Genomic DNA, 16,402 nt, shown 5'->3' on the forward strand with positions numbered 1-16,402 from the left:
TATAAAAACACTCCAATTATTTTTCTGTTCCCCGAAAACGGTTTTTATTAATATTTGCCAATTTATTTGAAAAATTACAAGAGTGTAGGTACATTTCTCAGGTGGCACGCCAAGTGTGAGAGACTGTCTGAAATACTGCCGCTGTGTTTTAGCCTTGTACGGCTCTGACTCATTCACACACGCACGCACACACACTAACACACTCTCCCGCTTTGTCAGGATGTCATCAGATATTTTACACCCTGCCTTTTTGTGCTGACTCGGGCTTTCCACTCCACTCCACTCGACTCTCTCTAGGTCACTGAGTCGCTCCTCTTGAAAGGCTCACTGTAGGCCCAACTGACGTAGATGAAGGCGTTGTGTCAACAGCGCGGCCACGAGGCGGTGACGCTAGCTGAAACGCAAACGCTCAAACACGTGAGGCGTGTTGTTTGAGATGTCAACGTGCTGACTCTGTTTCTCATGTACAGCACATGGACTTGACTCCGTCCATAGGCCCCAGAGCACCACGGGAAGCCCGAGATGAGACCACTCACATCTCCACAGGATGCGCCGTAAAACCAGCGCCACTTCATGTTTACTCAGCTCCTGCGCATAAACTATTTGATGATACTTGCTCAAATAAGATGCTGACTAGTGCAACTTTCCCCCCCAAACACTGTTTGAGGCTTTGTGCATATTACATTCATAAAAGTCATTAAGAAAATCACAAGTAAAGAAAATGTCGTTTTATAACGAAAGAAAAATTGCGATTCCTCGCGTAAGTACATCATTAAGCCTCGCAATATGTTTGTTTATCCCTCCCGGGATGAGAGCGTTGCACGAGCGTAGCCGCCGAAGCCGTGCTGCTGTGAACGAGGGATTGGATTGCTGTTGGGGGTGAGCGCTCCTGTCTCATTAAGTTCTTGCACAACCATTTGGATGATCACAAAGCTTTGTGGAGGAAAATGTAGCCGTGATTATGAGCGGGAGCCGCCGCCCGTCTGGGTATTAAGCACCGTGCTTTTTTAATTATCCTCCAATCACTGTCTAATTAGCGACAATAAAGGCCCAATCGGGACCCAAAGGTCGGGCGCACAGAGGCGCACTTTGTCAGGCACGCCGTAAAATGCTTCATGTTAGCGCGAGCTCGCTCTCATGTGACTCCCCTTGACTTTTTGCGTCTTTAGAACATTCCCAGATAAGCACAATAAATTCACATGATGATGACTTTGTCAGGCAAAATGACACTGTTGCCGTTTCTATAAATACAAGCACGAGTAATTCTAGCTTACATTTACAGAGACAATCGGGAGTTTTTTTTTTGCCACGTGTAGGGCAGCATATTTTGGCAGGCTGCAAATTGGAATGGTGCGTTTTTGTTTTAGGTGCAGGACCCAAAAAATGTGCATAGCCTCAAACTGTTTTTATTGCTTTTTTTTGGCGTCACTGAGCAAACTGAAACTTTGCCCAGACGTTAAATTATTTAATTACACTCATTAAAATTCTTTTATTTTTTTATTTGTTATTGTTTTATTTTAAATTTTCTATTTTATTATATTATTTATTAATTGTCTTTATTTTATATATTTTTTTAAACTCCCAAAATGTCCCTGTACGTTTTGTGTGGTGGGGATTCCCCCAAGAGGTTGCCTGGGAGGTTTTTATTCCAACAAAGCTATCAGGTGGGACCACCCCGACTTGGAAGACAAATTGGGGCACCCGCCGCTTAGGTAGACGACACCAAGAAATCTATATACTCCTCTTTCAGGATTAGCGGATTTTCAGTTTTTTTTCTTAATTTAATCCAACACCAGCGGCAATGTTATAAATCACACAACAAAGGCTCCGGATTAGTTATAAAACTTCACGACTGAATAAAACCGAAAAAGTAGTCCGATAAAGTTTTTTTCTGGTTCACTTTCACGGCCATGTCGCTATGTTTACATTTGTGCCACCCACTTGTTGCTAGGCTAGGCAGAATTCATCAAGCCACCACCATCTGTAATGGCTAAATAACTGTCCTACTGAATCACTCTTCTATAAAGTCGAGTAGTTCAAATACCATGAGTTCCATTTAAGGGAGTGTTTTGGGGCTATGTTGACTCAAACTTCTTTGTATATTTGGAAGCGACTGAATGCGCTTTTGATTTGCACCCCAGCAAAGAGTCCTTTTAGCACAGCCAGCCCCCACATATCCTCATCCCCGCTCAATATCGCAAGCTCTTCCTTAAAAGAATCTCCGGGCTTAGAACTCATGAATTACTCACAATCTCTCTTCTTTTTTTTTTTTTTATATCCCGCTTTAGATGTTTTATGCATAAGGACCCCCGAGTGTCGACGCAGAGGACCAGGGAGAACTCAAATGATTTTTTCTTTGAGTTGCATTAAGTGCTAGTGCGCTTCTCTCCACGCAATCCTGCGACAGCTTGACTCGTCAAGCCACGGGGATCTTCTTAATTCTTCACTCGCTCCTTTAGAGGCCAAAGCACTGAGACGTGGAATGTGTATTTATGAGTGAAAATGCTCGAGTGGGTTCGACGGGGGCAACTGCCATCCTTGCCTGTCATGACCCCCCCGCCCCCCTTCCGCGCTTGTATCACGCCATCTCTTTTTTTTTTTTTTTTTGCACCGTCTGCTCCACTTCCCAGCAGCCAGCCGTCTCGTGACCGGGACTCTTCCACGCTTAAGCACCCTCCGACTGATTCGACTCACGCTTGACCGCCTTCCGACCCCTCCTCTATTTTGCCACAAAGATATTTTTATGCCCGTAGAAGTAACACACGACACTTCCTGTAATCCATCAAAATCGCCGTCGATTTTATTATAGCAGCCGGCTGACGTCATTATGATGTTTCTAAATCCACACTTCTCTAAAAAGTGTGAAAAGACAGTAATTGTACGCTCGTCAATGCGTCTAGCATGTGTCCCGAGTTTTCCAAACATCTGCGGTTCCGTCGGGCTGACGATTGGCAGTGAGTCAGGCAGTGAGTGAGTGGGCAGCTACGATCTTTGGAGTCCTGGGAAAAGACGAGGCGGTGATGTCATTTTCGAGACTAGACAGAGTTTTTTTTTTCAAAAGCGGCGAAAATGAAAAGAACAGATGTTGGAGGTGCTTACTCATTTCAAGTCGTCGCGATGGTTTTGGCCCAGTTTCTTCTCGCCGGTCGTGGTGCAGGTGCGCCTCATTGAAATGAGTGAAATCATCCCTCATATAATGAATATATAACAAAAACAAAATTCCAACGCAAGTGAGCGACTCACTGAACTCCACGGAATTAGACGCGAGCAATTGAAAAGCCAACTTCCCCGTAATTTGTCGCCTTTAAATAAATGATCCTTTCGGATCCAGCCCGGTTTTTATCACTGCGAGTAGCAAGTGGCGTTCAGGAGCGGCGCGTCAATAATGGAAGCCTTCTCATGTTAAATGAATGAAAAGCCAGAGGCTTTTTCGGATCGACTGAAACTTGCCTCGCTACTCGCCGCTCATTAAAAGGAGCTCGACTGGCACGTCTAATATGTTTAACTGGCCTAAAACATCCACGTAAATCCAGTCGAGCACATGTACCAGCAATTTTTTGTTTGGGGGGGGTGTCTGAAAATTGTTGGCAACATGGAATAGACTGTGCCTCGGTCGTCATGGCAACAAAAAGACGCATTAGCATCAGACACCTTTTGTCACGACCGGCAACTGACTGACGTTTCCTCCGACTCTATTCCGCGAGTCAACGTTTTGTCAGATTTGATCTTGTAAAAGCAGCGTGGCATTATCGGATCACACGAGACAAAATTAGTCGTCTTATTATCACCGCGCTCGTAATCATCATTAAGTGGGATTAGACTCATGCTGCCAACCTTTGCTGGAGTCTTGATTGTTTTTACACACGCACACAGTTGCACGCAAGCGTTAAATGAAGTTGTGCCAACAACCCCCAATCACCTGTCTGGCAGCACACACACACACGCGTCAAGTGGTAGTGGCTGCCAGTGTTTAGTCCTAATCATCACTTTTATGCGCCGCGCAAAGTGGCTCTCCGCCTCGGCTCACCGTGTAGGTAAGATTAGTCTCAAATGAATCTCCCTCCAGAGGCCCATAATGCTCCGCTGATAGATGGCAGTAGATGTTGTGCGTGACTACCGAGCCCTGACTGAGCATGATTTTTTTTTTTTATTAATATTTCCCTTTTCCGCAGCGCTCCAAAAATTAAAACAACAAAAATTAAAAATCTGACAACAAAAGACATTGAAACTATTTTTAACCATCCATCCTATGATTGGAGAGTTCTTCCTTGGCCCGTTCCAAGATGAACGTCGCAGCACAGCCTTTTTGATTTACGGCGTTGAGGATGGCTCTTATGACAGGGCGTCGCCACTTTGTCCTTTCGCCTTAAAGGCAAGACACACGCGCAGTTAAGGTTTTATTGTGACGTGGTCTGCCCACCGCTGACCTTGGTCGGCGACATTGCCCCCTTTAGCCGCGCTGTGGGATGCAACATTAAGTTTTACTAGGGCACCGAGGTTGCCATCGAATGACGAAGGCGAGTTGGAATGCACCCAGCTTTTTTTTTAAAGCGCTAATAAATTGAAAAGGGGAAATGTCGTAGAGAAACTTCAGTGGCGTGATGGCAGGAGATGGAAAGTCATGTGAACTGGCATCATTTTTTTTTTCTTTTTCTGCAGGTCCCAGTCTATTAGTTTCATGGTGTAGCAGTGGGCTGCCAAATTCACCATCAGCATCATGCCAGACGGGCAAGAGGGGGGGAAGGGCTTGTTGAAGAATGCCGCAGTGTGGAATATCTTTAAAATTAGGTTCAATAATGAAATGCAAGGCTGAAGGCAACCACAGTGGATTCCTTCTATCAAAAATGAAGGTGCAGGTTAAATCATGGCGAGGCAACTGATCCGGTTTCCATGGTTACCTCCATTTTTTCAGATTATTATTTTTATAAAATAGATGCCAAATCAGTAGTAATGCAATCTACTGTAAAAGGGCAGATCAGTCATCTGCACGCTTTTTTTTTTCTGTGCATGTGCAAATATCGGGTGTGTACATGAAGGCATCATAAAAGCCATTGCCATGTGCTAAGCCTTGTGGAATTATTCAAATTGTTTATTTATGACTCTTAATGGCGAGCCAGCATAGCAAAAATCAAAAAACATTAAAATACTGCACACAGTGCTTTGGAGAAAAAAACAACAACCTGACATCGGACTGAGTGGGTTCAGCAAAACAAGTGTTATCTTGATTTCTTTTGACATCCATCATCATTAACCGCCAGCTTGCTGTTACTCATTATACAGCATTCCACCTCTTCACTGGTAATTTAGCATGCTAGTGCGGACACGTGCGCATGTGTTAAGTGTGTGCAAAAGCCCCCCCCCCCCCCGTGGCGTTCGGAGGTTATTCTTTCAAGCAATTCAGTCCCCTCCTGGGGTTTGGACCAATGGAGTAACAGTTTCATGCAGAGTCGCAATCATCTATTCTTCTACGTTTGGCTCGAATCACTGCAGGAGAAAAAAATTGCAGGCCGTCAAAGCAAAATGTAGACCTTCACTGCGCCAATGGCGAGCTGGCGCTGGCAGATTTGCATGTTTGCAGTCAACAGATTTGTAAATTGACAGCAGAGCGCACCAGCAGGTGCGCCGAGCGAGCAAATATAGATTCCGAGAGAGCGGGCGATGCGGCAGACGCCCCTTTGAATGGAAATCAGGTCTCGCCTTCTTTTAATTGCTTTTTAGCGCTAGCCGGCGCGTTCAAATCTGTTACATTTCAGAGCCTGATGTCGTTTTGTTTGCGGCATTTATGACAAGGGTGAACTTGGAGTAACATTGAAGCAGTGGGATGACGTTAGTTGGATGAATGTACAGCACCATCGGCAGAAAGATTGAGCCGGAAAACGTTGACCTGAAGCCTGTAATCGGGTTTGGCTCTTTTCCGTGTGCAAAGGAAAAAGTTTCAAGTTGAAGCCTCCAAACGCAAGTCCATCCAGCTGTCATTTATTATGCAGGTGTCTCAATGGGAGCGACATATTCTCATCCATGAACATGAGCTCTGCAAAAAAAATAAAGAATAATTAGATTGGGATTCTCATTAGTGGATTATTTTCATCAGCGTATTTCCACCCAAAGTAATCCGAGAGGTTTGTTTGAGTCCAATGAACTTATTTGGTGTCTCGCTTGTGTTTTGCAGTCATGCGCCGGAATCCTTTTGTGGCGGAAGGCTGCTGCGGGAAAGGCTCCCGCAACGCCCTTCAGGAGCTCTACAACCCCTCCCAGGTAGGAAGGAAGGCATCAGCTCTCGCCTCATGTTTCCATCGTTTGTTTCGTGCCGCCTAGCGTGACCTTCGACGGCCCTCGTTTGTTCTCGGCCATCTGGCGGAGATTTGAGCACCAGCCAGAGCAGGTGGAGGCTTCCAGTTGAGCCTTTTGAAATGAAATATCGTCTGTACAGTTTGTGCTTACAATTCTTTTCTGAATATGTTTGCAGTGTATTTTAAAAAAAAAAAAAAATCCTGAATGGAAGTCATTGATTTCCATTAACATGCCATTTGGAAGCATCGAGTAGATAAGTGCTTTATTATTTCCTGCGGGTAATTTTTGCCAGGGACCTGATTATGTTCGACTTTGGAGCCTCCGCCATCTCGCTGACGGTTGTTTGGTGTCGTGTCTGATGGGCAAACAGCCCAAGGTGATGCTATCACAGTGATGGATTGCATCCTTTTTTCTTGGCGCGCCGCCGTCCGCTTCATTATCACGTGACGTCGTCCTTTGCCTCCAAGGCAACTCTTCATAACACCCGTCTTCATTCGTTCCCATTGTCTCGGCTTGATTTTTTTTTGTTTTTTTTTCCACGCGTCCTCGCTCATGTGAAGTCCCATTGATACGCTCGTGTGTGTGCGCACGCTGGCCGCAGCCAGAGTAAACTTGAGTCAGGCGCTGGAGGTCAGGAGAGCGGTAGGTCTGTCTGTGCTCGTACGAGAATCACTTTGACTCGGAGGATGCCAGAAGGAGAGCGTTTCACCTTGAGTGGTTAGGGTTGAGGGAAAGATAAAGATTTCATGTAGAGGCCCATTTTATGAGGGCGGGATAAAGTTGTACAACCACAGCGTCGGGCAAACGTTGGAGACCTTCTTTGGGTATTTTTAAAAGCGAACAGATGGGCCCGGGGTCAATCAGAGGCCAGGGGAAAGATGTGCATGGTTATTGACGGTAAAGTTGAAAATTAGAGAGCTCATTAACCTTCTTATAAGCACGACGAAACTCTTCCTGCAGCTGATCTCGGAATGTAAAGTTATTTCATGATGATTGCGTTGAACACATTGCACTAAAGCTAAACGGCCCCTCAGGCCAAAACGTTTCATTAATCGTAATTAAAATCAGAATTCGTTTAGATGCTTCGAAGAAAGCGGCCACAAAGGTTATCAAATATTATGTTAACCGTCATATTATGTCTCCCCGGTGAGCCGGCAATGGAAAGAAAAAGTAATCAGCGGCCAGACCGCCGAGGCATGCGGCCGCCGACACTGTTATTACCGAGCCGGCCGGGCGCAATTAAATGTTGATTCAGAGCTGACAACGTGGGTCGGAGAAAATCATGTGCAAATGTGTGCGCCGATCAGTATTCCGGAGAATTTAAAAAAAAAAAATGTAAAAAGTATGAGAAGTAAGTCGACTTTCCATGAGCTTGGACCGCTTACAAATGTCCCCTTTAATTTGACATCGGTGATCCAAATTTGCCAGATTCTGACATCAGTTTCTGCATCCCGGTCGGAATTAGTAGCCTGCTTCGGTTTCATTTTACACCAAAAAAAAAAAGAAAAGAAGACTCTAATCCATGTTGGAACATTGGATCCTCTCATTACTCCCAGGTTGGAAAGGAAATGGGTAAATTTCCAATTTACAATAAGGATTACAATATGACTCAACGCCTTCTGTTCATTGATGTGACGCTCATGAATAGCAGCAAATGAAAAGGTCATCCTCAAGCTACAATGTGAATGCCAAGGAAGTCTTTAATTCCTCCCGTTGGCTTCCCGAGAGGTAACCGAGCGAGCCTCGCTCTTTGATACTCCTGCTGTAATTACATCCTCCATTTTCTCTCGCACGTACAAACGGCGCCGGTACCCACGCCCACGTCCACAACTGCGCCGCGGTCCACAGATGTTCACACGCAACTTTCATCTTTTTTCTTTTTCTTTCTATGTCCGTGTGGTAACATCAGCGAGTGAGACGTACCTTGTCACGTTTCCACATTTGGTCCGCCCTCTCGAACATGAAATGAGCTCAATTGTCGAGACGCGAGGCTTCTGCAGCTGTACATCGAAATTGCTTCTTCCATTTTGCTTAGAAGTGTTGTATTTTTAATTGAAATCTTGAAGAAAATTGAAGAAAAGAAAAAGCCAAAATGTCCACATTGTCCATCCTTAATGATGAGTCCGCATTTCTGTTGTCAATTAAACGCATTGTTGTGTAAGCCAGTCAGCAAGTCACTGAAAGAAAGACGCCCGCGTTGAATTTGAAGCAAGTCCATTTAGAGTCGTGACAGTGACGGAGCACGCGTTTGACAATTCGGAACGACGCTCATTAACCGAAACTTCATTCTCGGCCCGGCGCCACTCAAAGCTGTTTGTGTTGAGCCGCATGAATATGAAACAGGACATCAGCGAGGAACGAGAACAAGTCGCTCCTCTGCTGAAATGAAGGTAAATAAAACCATTCCTAAGGGGGGTTGAATGTCACAGCAAATAAACAAACTCCAAAAAAAAGATAAAATAATAATAAGAAATAAGAAAATAATATAATAAATAAATGATATAATAATAACATTGATAAGTAACAACTAAGACTATTAACAGCCAGCCAACAGACCATTTTATTCTCTGGCGCCCACATTACTTACCAGGCCAGGCTCCGCCTTTTAAAGCCATACACACTCAAAGTCACAGATGCTACACTAGCATGTGTACAGTCTGAGTGAGGAAAATATAAACCTGACTTGGTGTAAACCTCGTAGCTAGCTACGACTTACACTTACTGACACGGCACTTTGTGTCCTATTGAAGTATGGATGCATGTATGAGTCGCTTTTTCCTTTTGCCCGCTATTTCGAATCGCGGCGAAGCAGAACCGACCACTATTAAGAACTGTCTCGTAAAATCCTCCCTGCACAAAACGTGATAAGCACAGTGCATAGCTGCACATAGATTAATGCGGCACGTCTATTTTAGGCTCATTTAAGTTTCAACGCGCTTTATAGAAACTTGACACAAGAGCAAAAACTCTCTGGGGAAAACTCTTTTTAAAAAAACGTCGACTGAATCCGTCTGCGCTGCGCCAGGTTGGGAGCGCAAATGACATTGGAAACACTCCAAAGTAAAGATGCACTCGGTTAATTGAGAGACACAGTTTAGTGAGGAGGAAAATGGGAATAAATGCCCAGCCTCGCATTCCTCCACTGCCGCCCAATCGCCAAATAATTATATATTTAAAAAAAAAAAAAAAAAAAACGCCAACGCCACACATTCTGAAGCATCTTTTCATTCTCTGAAAATAAAATGTTCTCATTGTTAGTCCAGGTAAAGCCTTTATTTCCTTCCCTTCATCTTCCTCATAATCTGGGGGCGTCGCAGCTTTTTCAAGTTATCTCGATGCATCCGCTCCATGCTTATTTGACATTCATAACATTGCTCAGGGGCAATAAATGTGCTGGAGCAAGGAAATTAAAAAAATGAAGCATGTGGAGCGCCAGTCTCTTCAGTCAGTTATCGTGGAATCAACAGTGGGCTAGCCACCTGTTTATTGTTGGCTAGCTGTATTTTACAGACCCACCCATGATCCACAATATAAAACATTTTGTTTCCTTAAACACAGTCAAGTTACTAAAACTGACTTTTTAAAAGTATTCCTTTGTCAAATCAGTCTTTGTCAAAGTGAATGAAAATCCAGACAAATAGCCCTGAAAAAACTATTTGACAAAATAAGCCCAACACAACAAAGAAGACTTTTTTGCCACGTGGGAGAAAGAAAGAAAGGAAGGAATGCAATATTTATTAAAAAAAACATTTTTGTACACTGAGGTTCCGCAAGGTTCCACCTTAAGTGACCTGCTTTTTTTAAATTACACTTCCTATTCACGTGGCGCCGTTGATGAACCGCAATATTGTGGAGGAAAACCTTTAATGATTTTTCCTCGCCACTCATTTGAAGCTCCATTTAATTTATTCCGGAGACAACAAACGCTCTCACGGTAACGAAATCAATAGTCGACAAGAGTTTGATCACATCAAGCCGCGCACGGCAGGTTTAAGGCTCCTCCTGACAGCAATAGGGGATGAAACGGCATTATGGGATGCCGCTACCAGCCTCCATCGTGGTATTGTTTTATGACAATTAGCCAGGTGGCGTGCAAGCAAATTGCTTTCCGCTCCCTCGTGGGAACAACTTGACGCGGCCGAAGGTCAGCGGCGTCCATCAAGGCTCTCGCGGCCGCTGTATCGACCCGTCACGCTCTTGCCGATCCTGCACCGGAGGAGACAATTCTACCGAGGGGGGAGATTCCCCCACCCTTATTAATTACACCGTCTGCCCTTCTTCCGGGACTGAGGGTCTTGCGCTCGCTGCTCCTTTTGTGTGAATTATAGCTTCATGTGTCTGCGAGAAGAGAGAGGAGAGAAAAAAATTAGAGATTTCCATTTCCACTCTTTGATACATGGGCAACGGTGTGAATTGAGAGACAAAAAACGACATGTTCGGAATCCATCAGCCCGCACGCCCGGCAGAAAGCTTTTAACGGGTTCATTTGATGTGATATGACAGGAAAAAGCCAGAAAAATGTAACCGTTTAAATCAGGTTTAGTGGGACTTAGACAAGAAACGTGCAGCTGAGCTTTTTTTGGGTTTTTTTTAAACCAAAGCAAGGAAGGATCCATGTTGTGTGCATACAATATGTACTTTGAATCTGAATTAATTAGCAAGCATGTTAGCAGGCGGATTATGGCATCGCTAATAAATACATCAACACAGCTTGCTAATTGAATGAACATAGGGCTTAGCTTCAATGAATGTCAAAATATGAGGGTTACTTTTTTAACCACCCATTTTCCGAGTTTGTCAGGTTGCGGAACTGACCACAGAGAAGCTCACTCATGCTGTCATCGGAATTTAAGAGGAGGTGGGCGGGGGTGGAAAACGTCTGTTTGCGCTTGGGCTCACAATGAATGGCTCGCTCACAGGCACGTCATACAAGCGAGCTGTTCATGCGGCGTCGGCCTGCAGATATTTCAGGTCTTGATGGAAGCAGCTGTGGGCTGCGGTCGGCACACTCAAAGGCCACGTTTGTTGGCAGTGGGAAATATGCAGGCGGCTTGACAATCCTTTTAAATTCCTCCTGGAGGCAGGGGGCACTGCCCCGTGGGGGGATTTCAACCCCGGGAGGTGGGATTCATCAAGAGCAGGAAAATTCTTATCCGCCTCCGGAGCAGTGAAAGCCTTGAATAATTGCTGCAAATTTATCGCTCGCTATCTCCTGCTGGTTGCATTTTGAAGCATTTCCCTCTGATCTTCTCTCGCTGACCAGCCCGAGCTGTCGGGGGCGGCCATCCTCCACCAGACCCGACGGGACCAGGTGGCGGACGCGTGTCGGGTCTACAGCGCGTCCAGCCGCAAGCGACGGGTCCTCACGCCCGGAGACCTCAAGCACCTGGTGGTGGACGAGGACCACGAGCTCATCTACTGCTACGTCCCCAAGGTGGCCTGCACCAACTGGAAACGCGTCATGATGGTGCTGACGGGCCGGGGCAAATACAGGTGGGACCGGAAGGCCGGTAAGGAATACCGCCGGATAGGCGCTTACGGTTCTTGATTCTTGCCTTCCGCAGCGACCCGATGGAAATCCCGTCCAATGAGGCCCACATCCCGTCCAACCTGAAGACCTTGAACCAGTACAGCATCGCCGAGATCAACCACCGGCTGAAGAACTATCTGAAGTTCCTGTTTGTCCGCGAGCCGTTCGAGAGACTGGTGTCGGCCTACCGCAACAAGTTCACCCTCAAGTACAACTCGTCCTTCCACAAGCGCTTCGGCACGCGCATCGTGCGGCGCTACCGCAAGAACGCCACGCAGGACGCCCTGGCCAACGGCGCCGACGTCAAGTTCAAGGAGTTCGCCGAGTACCTGGTGGACCCGGCCACCCGACGCGACGGCCCGCTCAACGAGCACTGGCAGACCGTCTCCCAGCTGTGCCACCCGTGTCATATCCACTACGACCTGGTGGGCAAGTACGAGACCCTGGAGGAGGACGCCAACTACGTTCTGCGGCTGGCCGGCGTGGCCGACTTCCTGCGCTTCCCCAGCTACGCCAAGTCCACCCGCACCACCGACGCCATGACGGCCCAGTTCTTCGGCAACATCAGCACGCCGCAGCAGCTCCAGCTCTATCAGCTTTACAAGCTGGACTTCCTCATGTTCAACTACTCCACGCCCACCTACCTCCGGCTGGACTAGGAGGGAGCCCGTCTCGTTGGAGTCGTCTGTCTTTTTGTTTCTGGCGAGCTCCAATGCTTATTTGCACGTGAGAATGTCAAATCAGCTCTTTTTTTTTGGGATAGAATGTGCGTGAAGCAGGTCTTCCAGCCGGACGGAACGAGACTTGAAGAGTCTTAGTGATGCTCCTGGCAGGTTTCAAACAAACCTTCTGCTTGCACCCTGAACCCATTCGCATCAAGTGCACGTCACGACTGGCGCCCGCCTCGTTCGACTCCCGACCCTTCGAGGACAGGACGTCCCGGTCGGCAGTCGGACGCCAAAGTCGACCAAATATTTTCAAAAGAATGTTCTATTAGTGGCCTGCTCGCTCGGCACCTCCGAGAGCGTCGTACCGAGTGGCACCCTTAAGAGCAGGCGGCGCGGCAGACACTGGAGCTCGTAAACCCGCCCGCGGACGCGCAGTAACTTTCCTCGTGCTTATTTACTATTTTATTGTCTTCGGAAGCGTTGCTGCGAGACGGCAAGGTCTATTTAAACTGCTTTGTCTATTGACATCCTAGAGTATTTAATTTTTTTTCCCTTCTATTGCGAAGCGTTTAGTTTGTACGATTTCTGTCGACATCCACACACAGCTTAAGAATAGTTCTCTCTGAGAATCTTCCGCTTGTAAATGTGATTAGCGCTGCCGAGCGACGTCAAGGTTGGTAACGACACTCTCCATCACACTGTAAAGTGCATTACGGACGCAATATTACACACAGAAAGGGAGTCTTTGTAAATCCCAAACCACTCCAGCTCCCAAGTCAAAAAGATATTTTGGGATAGCCCTTGCAGTTTTTTTTTTTTTTTCCCCCTTTAGCACTTGACTTTATAGCAGACATAATTATTTTCAACACGCAATTATGTCCACAGCGAGCGCTCTTGAATTTTAATGAATGTTATTCTAATTGACTTATCGGACCACCGCAGCAACAGGACATGCAAAGAATTTTCAAGTAGGGTTGGGTTTTTCTCTTCCCCCAACAACCACCACCACCACCACCACCACGCGGCCCTAAAGCAGTACTTAGTTCCTCGTACTCATCTCTGCAAAAAAGAAATGCGATGCCGGAAAAAAGAAATGCGTATAAATAAAGTGCAGGGGATGCTAATTGCTTCTTCCACGCAGTAGCTTCAAAATTGTGTCTTGAAGAAAATGCTTTTGTGAATGTTTTGGGTGGGGTCATGTTATGTGAGTGAGTGGATCTGTGTCTGCACATGGATGGATGCTCACAGGAACAATTGGTGATGAAGCCTTGACTACACACACACACACACACACACACACACACAAATTGTAAATAGAACACCCAGTAGCACACAAGTCCAACTGTATAGAACCCATTTACAGTATTATTTCAGTTCATATTTTCATATTTGTTTTGTACAGATATGGTCTTCACGCAGGGTAAGTACGCCCCCTTGTGGTCCTTTAGTCTCGGAGCCCCTGCAGCAACAACAGCAGGTTGCTCCCCTCTTCGCCTGTTTTTTTTTTTCCTTTTCTTTTTTACTCCCCGCTGATGTGCTGATGCCGACTTACTCAGCACTCGTAAAGCTGAGACGCGACCTCGCCACTTTTATTTTTGACCTTCCTGACTATGCCGTTCATTTGGCCTCCAGAGACGTTCCAGAGCCACAAAGGGCCCTTCTTCGCTCCATTTTAGGAACCTCCAGTCTGCATGCTGCCGTATTCCGCCTTGTGCTGAAAAGGGACATGCGGTTAGGAAAACATCCCAAATCCTCAAGTAGAAATGATTGATTTTGTTTTGGCTGCTTTTGTCCCTATTCTCAACTCTGCTTTCTGCATCAGAACCCAGCCAACTGCCCCCCATCCCCAAACGATGTCTATTATTAGACTGAATTATATACATACAGCATTTACTGTTTTGCTGAAATCTCCAAAACACACAGGAGGATGTTTTTCTTTTAAGAGAGCAGTTGACGATGGGGTTTTATACAGTATTTATGCCTTTATTTTGCTATTTATGCACAGATGAACACATTTTGTACAGTAGTGAGGAAATGATTCCCTGATTCCAACAAATGTTTGCAGTCACAAATGAACAACAATGAAAATGCCCAAAAGTGGACAGTCATGGAGTCTATTGGGAGTCTCTTCTTAGGCGTCAATTCTGAGAGCCTGCTTGCGCATAAACAAGATTGATCGGAATCACTGAAAGAGTCAGCAGGGGCGGTGAGGGACAAAAGATGACCAACAGACGGATTGTGGTTGGAATGTTGTGAAACATATTGTTTCGATATTGTGGTTTGTCAGTGCTGTTTTGAATAAAATAAGGACAATTTGAGTAGTTTTTTTTTCTTTGCATTTGTTTATTGTTGAATATATGCTGTCAAATTTGTGACTGTACAGTGATGATGTGAAACTTTATGACGTCACCCACGAACACTTAAACGAGGTAAAAACCACCTGAAAGTGGTGGTGTACCTAATGGAGTGTCCGAGTGACGTCACAGATCAACCAGCCAATCAGGAGGTGGGGCACTTTTCTCTTTCAGTTGAACTTTGACCATGGTTATTCCCTAATGAAGTGGCCTGAAAGTGGTGGTGTACCTAATGGAGTGTCCGAGTGACGTCACAGATCAACCAGCCAATCAGGAGGTGGGGGTGAGGGCGTGTGGGGCACTTTTTACTTTCAGTTAACCTTTGACCCTGATTATTCCCTAATGAAGTGGCCTGTTATTAGGTACACTTGAAGGTAGTGGTGTACCTAATGGAGTGTCCGTGTGACGTCACTGATCAACCAGCCAATCAGGAGGTGGGGGTGAGGGCGGGCGGGGCACTTTTCACTTTCACTTAGCCTTTGACCCTGATCATTCCCTAATAAAGTGGCCTGTTATGAGGTACAATTGAAAGTGGTGGTGTACCTAATGGAGTGTCCGAGTGACGTCACAGACCAATCAGCCAATCAGGAGGTGGGGGTGAGGGCGGGCGGGGCACTTTTCACTTTCACTTAGCCTTTGACCCTGATCATTCCCTAATAAAGTGGCCTGTTATGAGGTACACTTGAAAGTGGTGGTGTACCTAATGGAGTGTCCGAGTGACGTCACAGCTCAATCAGCCAATCAGCAGGTGGGGGTGAGGGCGGGTGGGGCACTTTTCACTTAAACCAGGGGTGTGGACCTCCAGTCCTGGAGGGGCCGCGTTCCAACATGTTTTCCAAGTGACCCTCGTTAAGCGCACCTGCGTGAAAAGTTTTAGCTACTTTCACGGTCTGAAGAAGCTAAAAGTTTTCACGCAGGTGCACTTAACGAGGGTATGTTTTTTTTTTTAGGGTGACTGTGTTTTGTTCTTGTACAAGATGAGCATACAGTATAATATAAGTGCAGCTGGAAACCACAAATAAATACATGCTGTCCTGATTGATGATAAGACTTGGATTAAAGTTTTTTTCATGAACATATTTTAACAAATTTACCAGGGGCGTCGAACTCCAGTCCTCGAGGGCCGCGTTCCAACATGTTTTCCAAGTGACCCTCGTTAAGCGCACCTGCGTGAAAACTTTTAGCTACTTTCACGGTCTGAAGAAGCTAAAAGTTTTCACGCAGGTGCACTTAACGAGGGGATGTTTTTTTTTTTTTTTTTTTTACGGTGACTGTGTTTTGTTCTTATATATACACAAGATGAGCATACAGTATAAGTGCAGCTGGAAACCACAAATAAATACATGCTGTCCTGATTGATGATAAGGCTTGGATTAAAGTTTTTTCATGAACATATTTTAACAAATTTGCCAGGGGCGTCGAACTCCAGTCCTCGGGGGCCGCGTTCCAACATGTTTTCCAAGTGACCCTCGTTAAGCGCACCTGCGTGAAAACTTTTAGCTACTTTCACGTTCTGCAGGAGCTAAAAGTTTTCACGCAGGTGCACTTAACGAGGGAGT

General features: G+C 45.8%; 1 protein-coding gene across 4 annotated transcripts in view; it reads left to right on the forward strand.

Moving 5' to 3' along the window:
- The window catches only part of chst11 (carbohydrate (chondroitin 4) sulfotransferase 11), a 29,573-nt gene extending 14,766 nt beyond the window's left edge, over positions 1-14,807 (forward strand). For all 4 annotated transcript variants that reach the window (XM_061268120.1, XM_061268119.1, XM_061268118.1 and 1 more), the window contains 3 exons: positions 6,170-6,255; positions 11,555-11,784; positions 11,856-14,807. In XM_061268120.1, the coding sequence (XP_061124104.1) occupies positions 6,172-6,255; positions 11,555-11,784; positions 11,856-12,480 (939 nt within the window). In that variant the 5' untranslated portion in view covers positions 6,170-6,171 and the 3' untranslated portion in view covers positions 12,481-14,807. The remainder of the gene's footprint in view (positions 1-6,169; positions 6,256-11,554; positions 11,785-11,855) is intronic.
- The last annotated feature ends 1,595 nt before the right edge of the window (positions 14,808-16,402 follow it).

The sequence above is a fragment of the Syngnathus typhle genome, linkage group LG21, assembly GCF_033458585.1.
Source record: "Syngnathus typhle isolate RoL2023-S1 ecotype Sweden linkage group LG21, RoL_Styp_1.0, whole genome shotgun sequence".
NCBI classification, from domain to species: Eukaryota; Metazoa; Chordata; class Actinopteri; order Syngnathiformes; family Syngnathidae; genus Syngnathus; species Syngnathus typhle.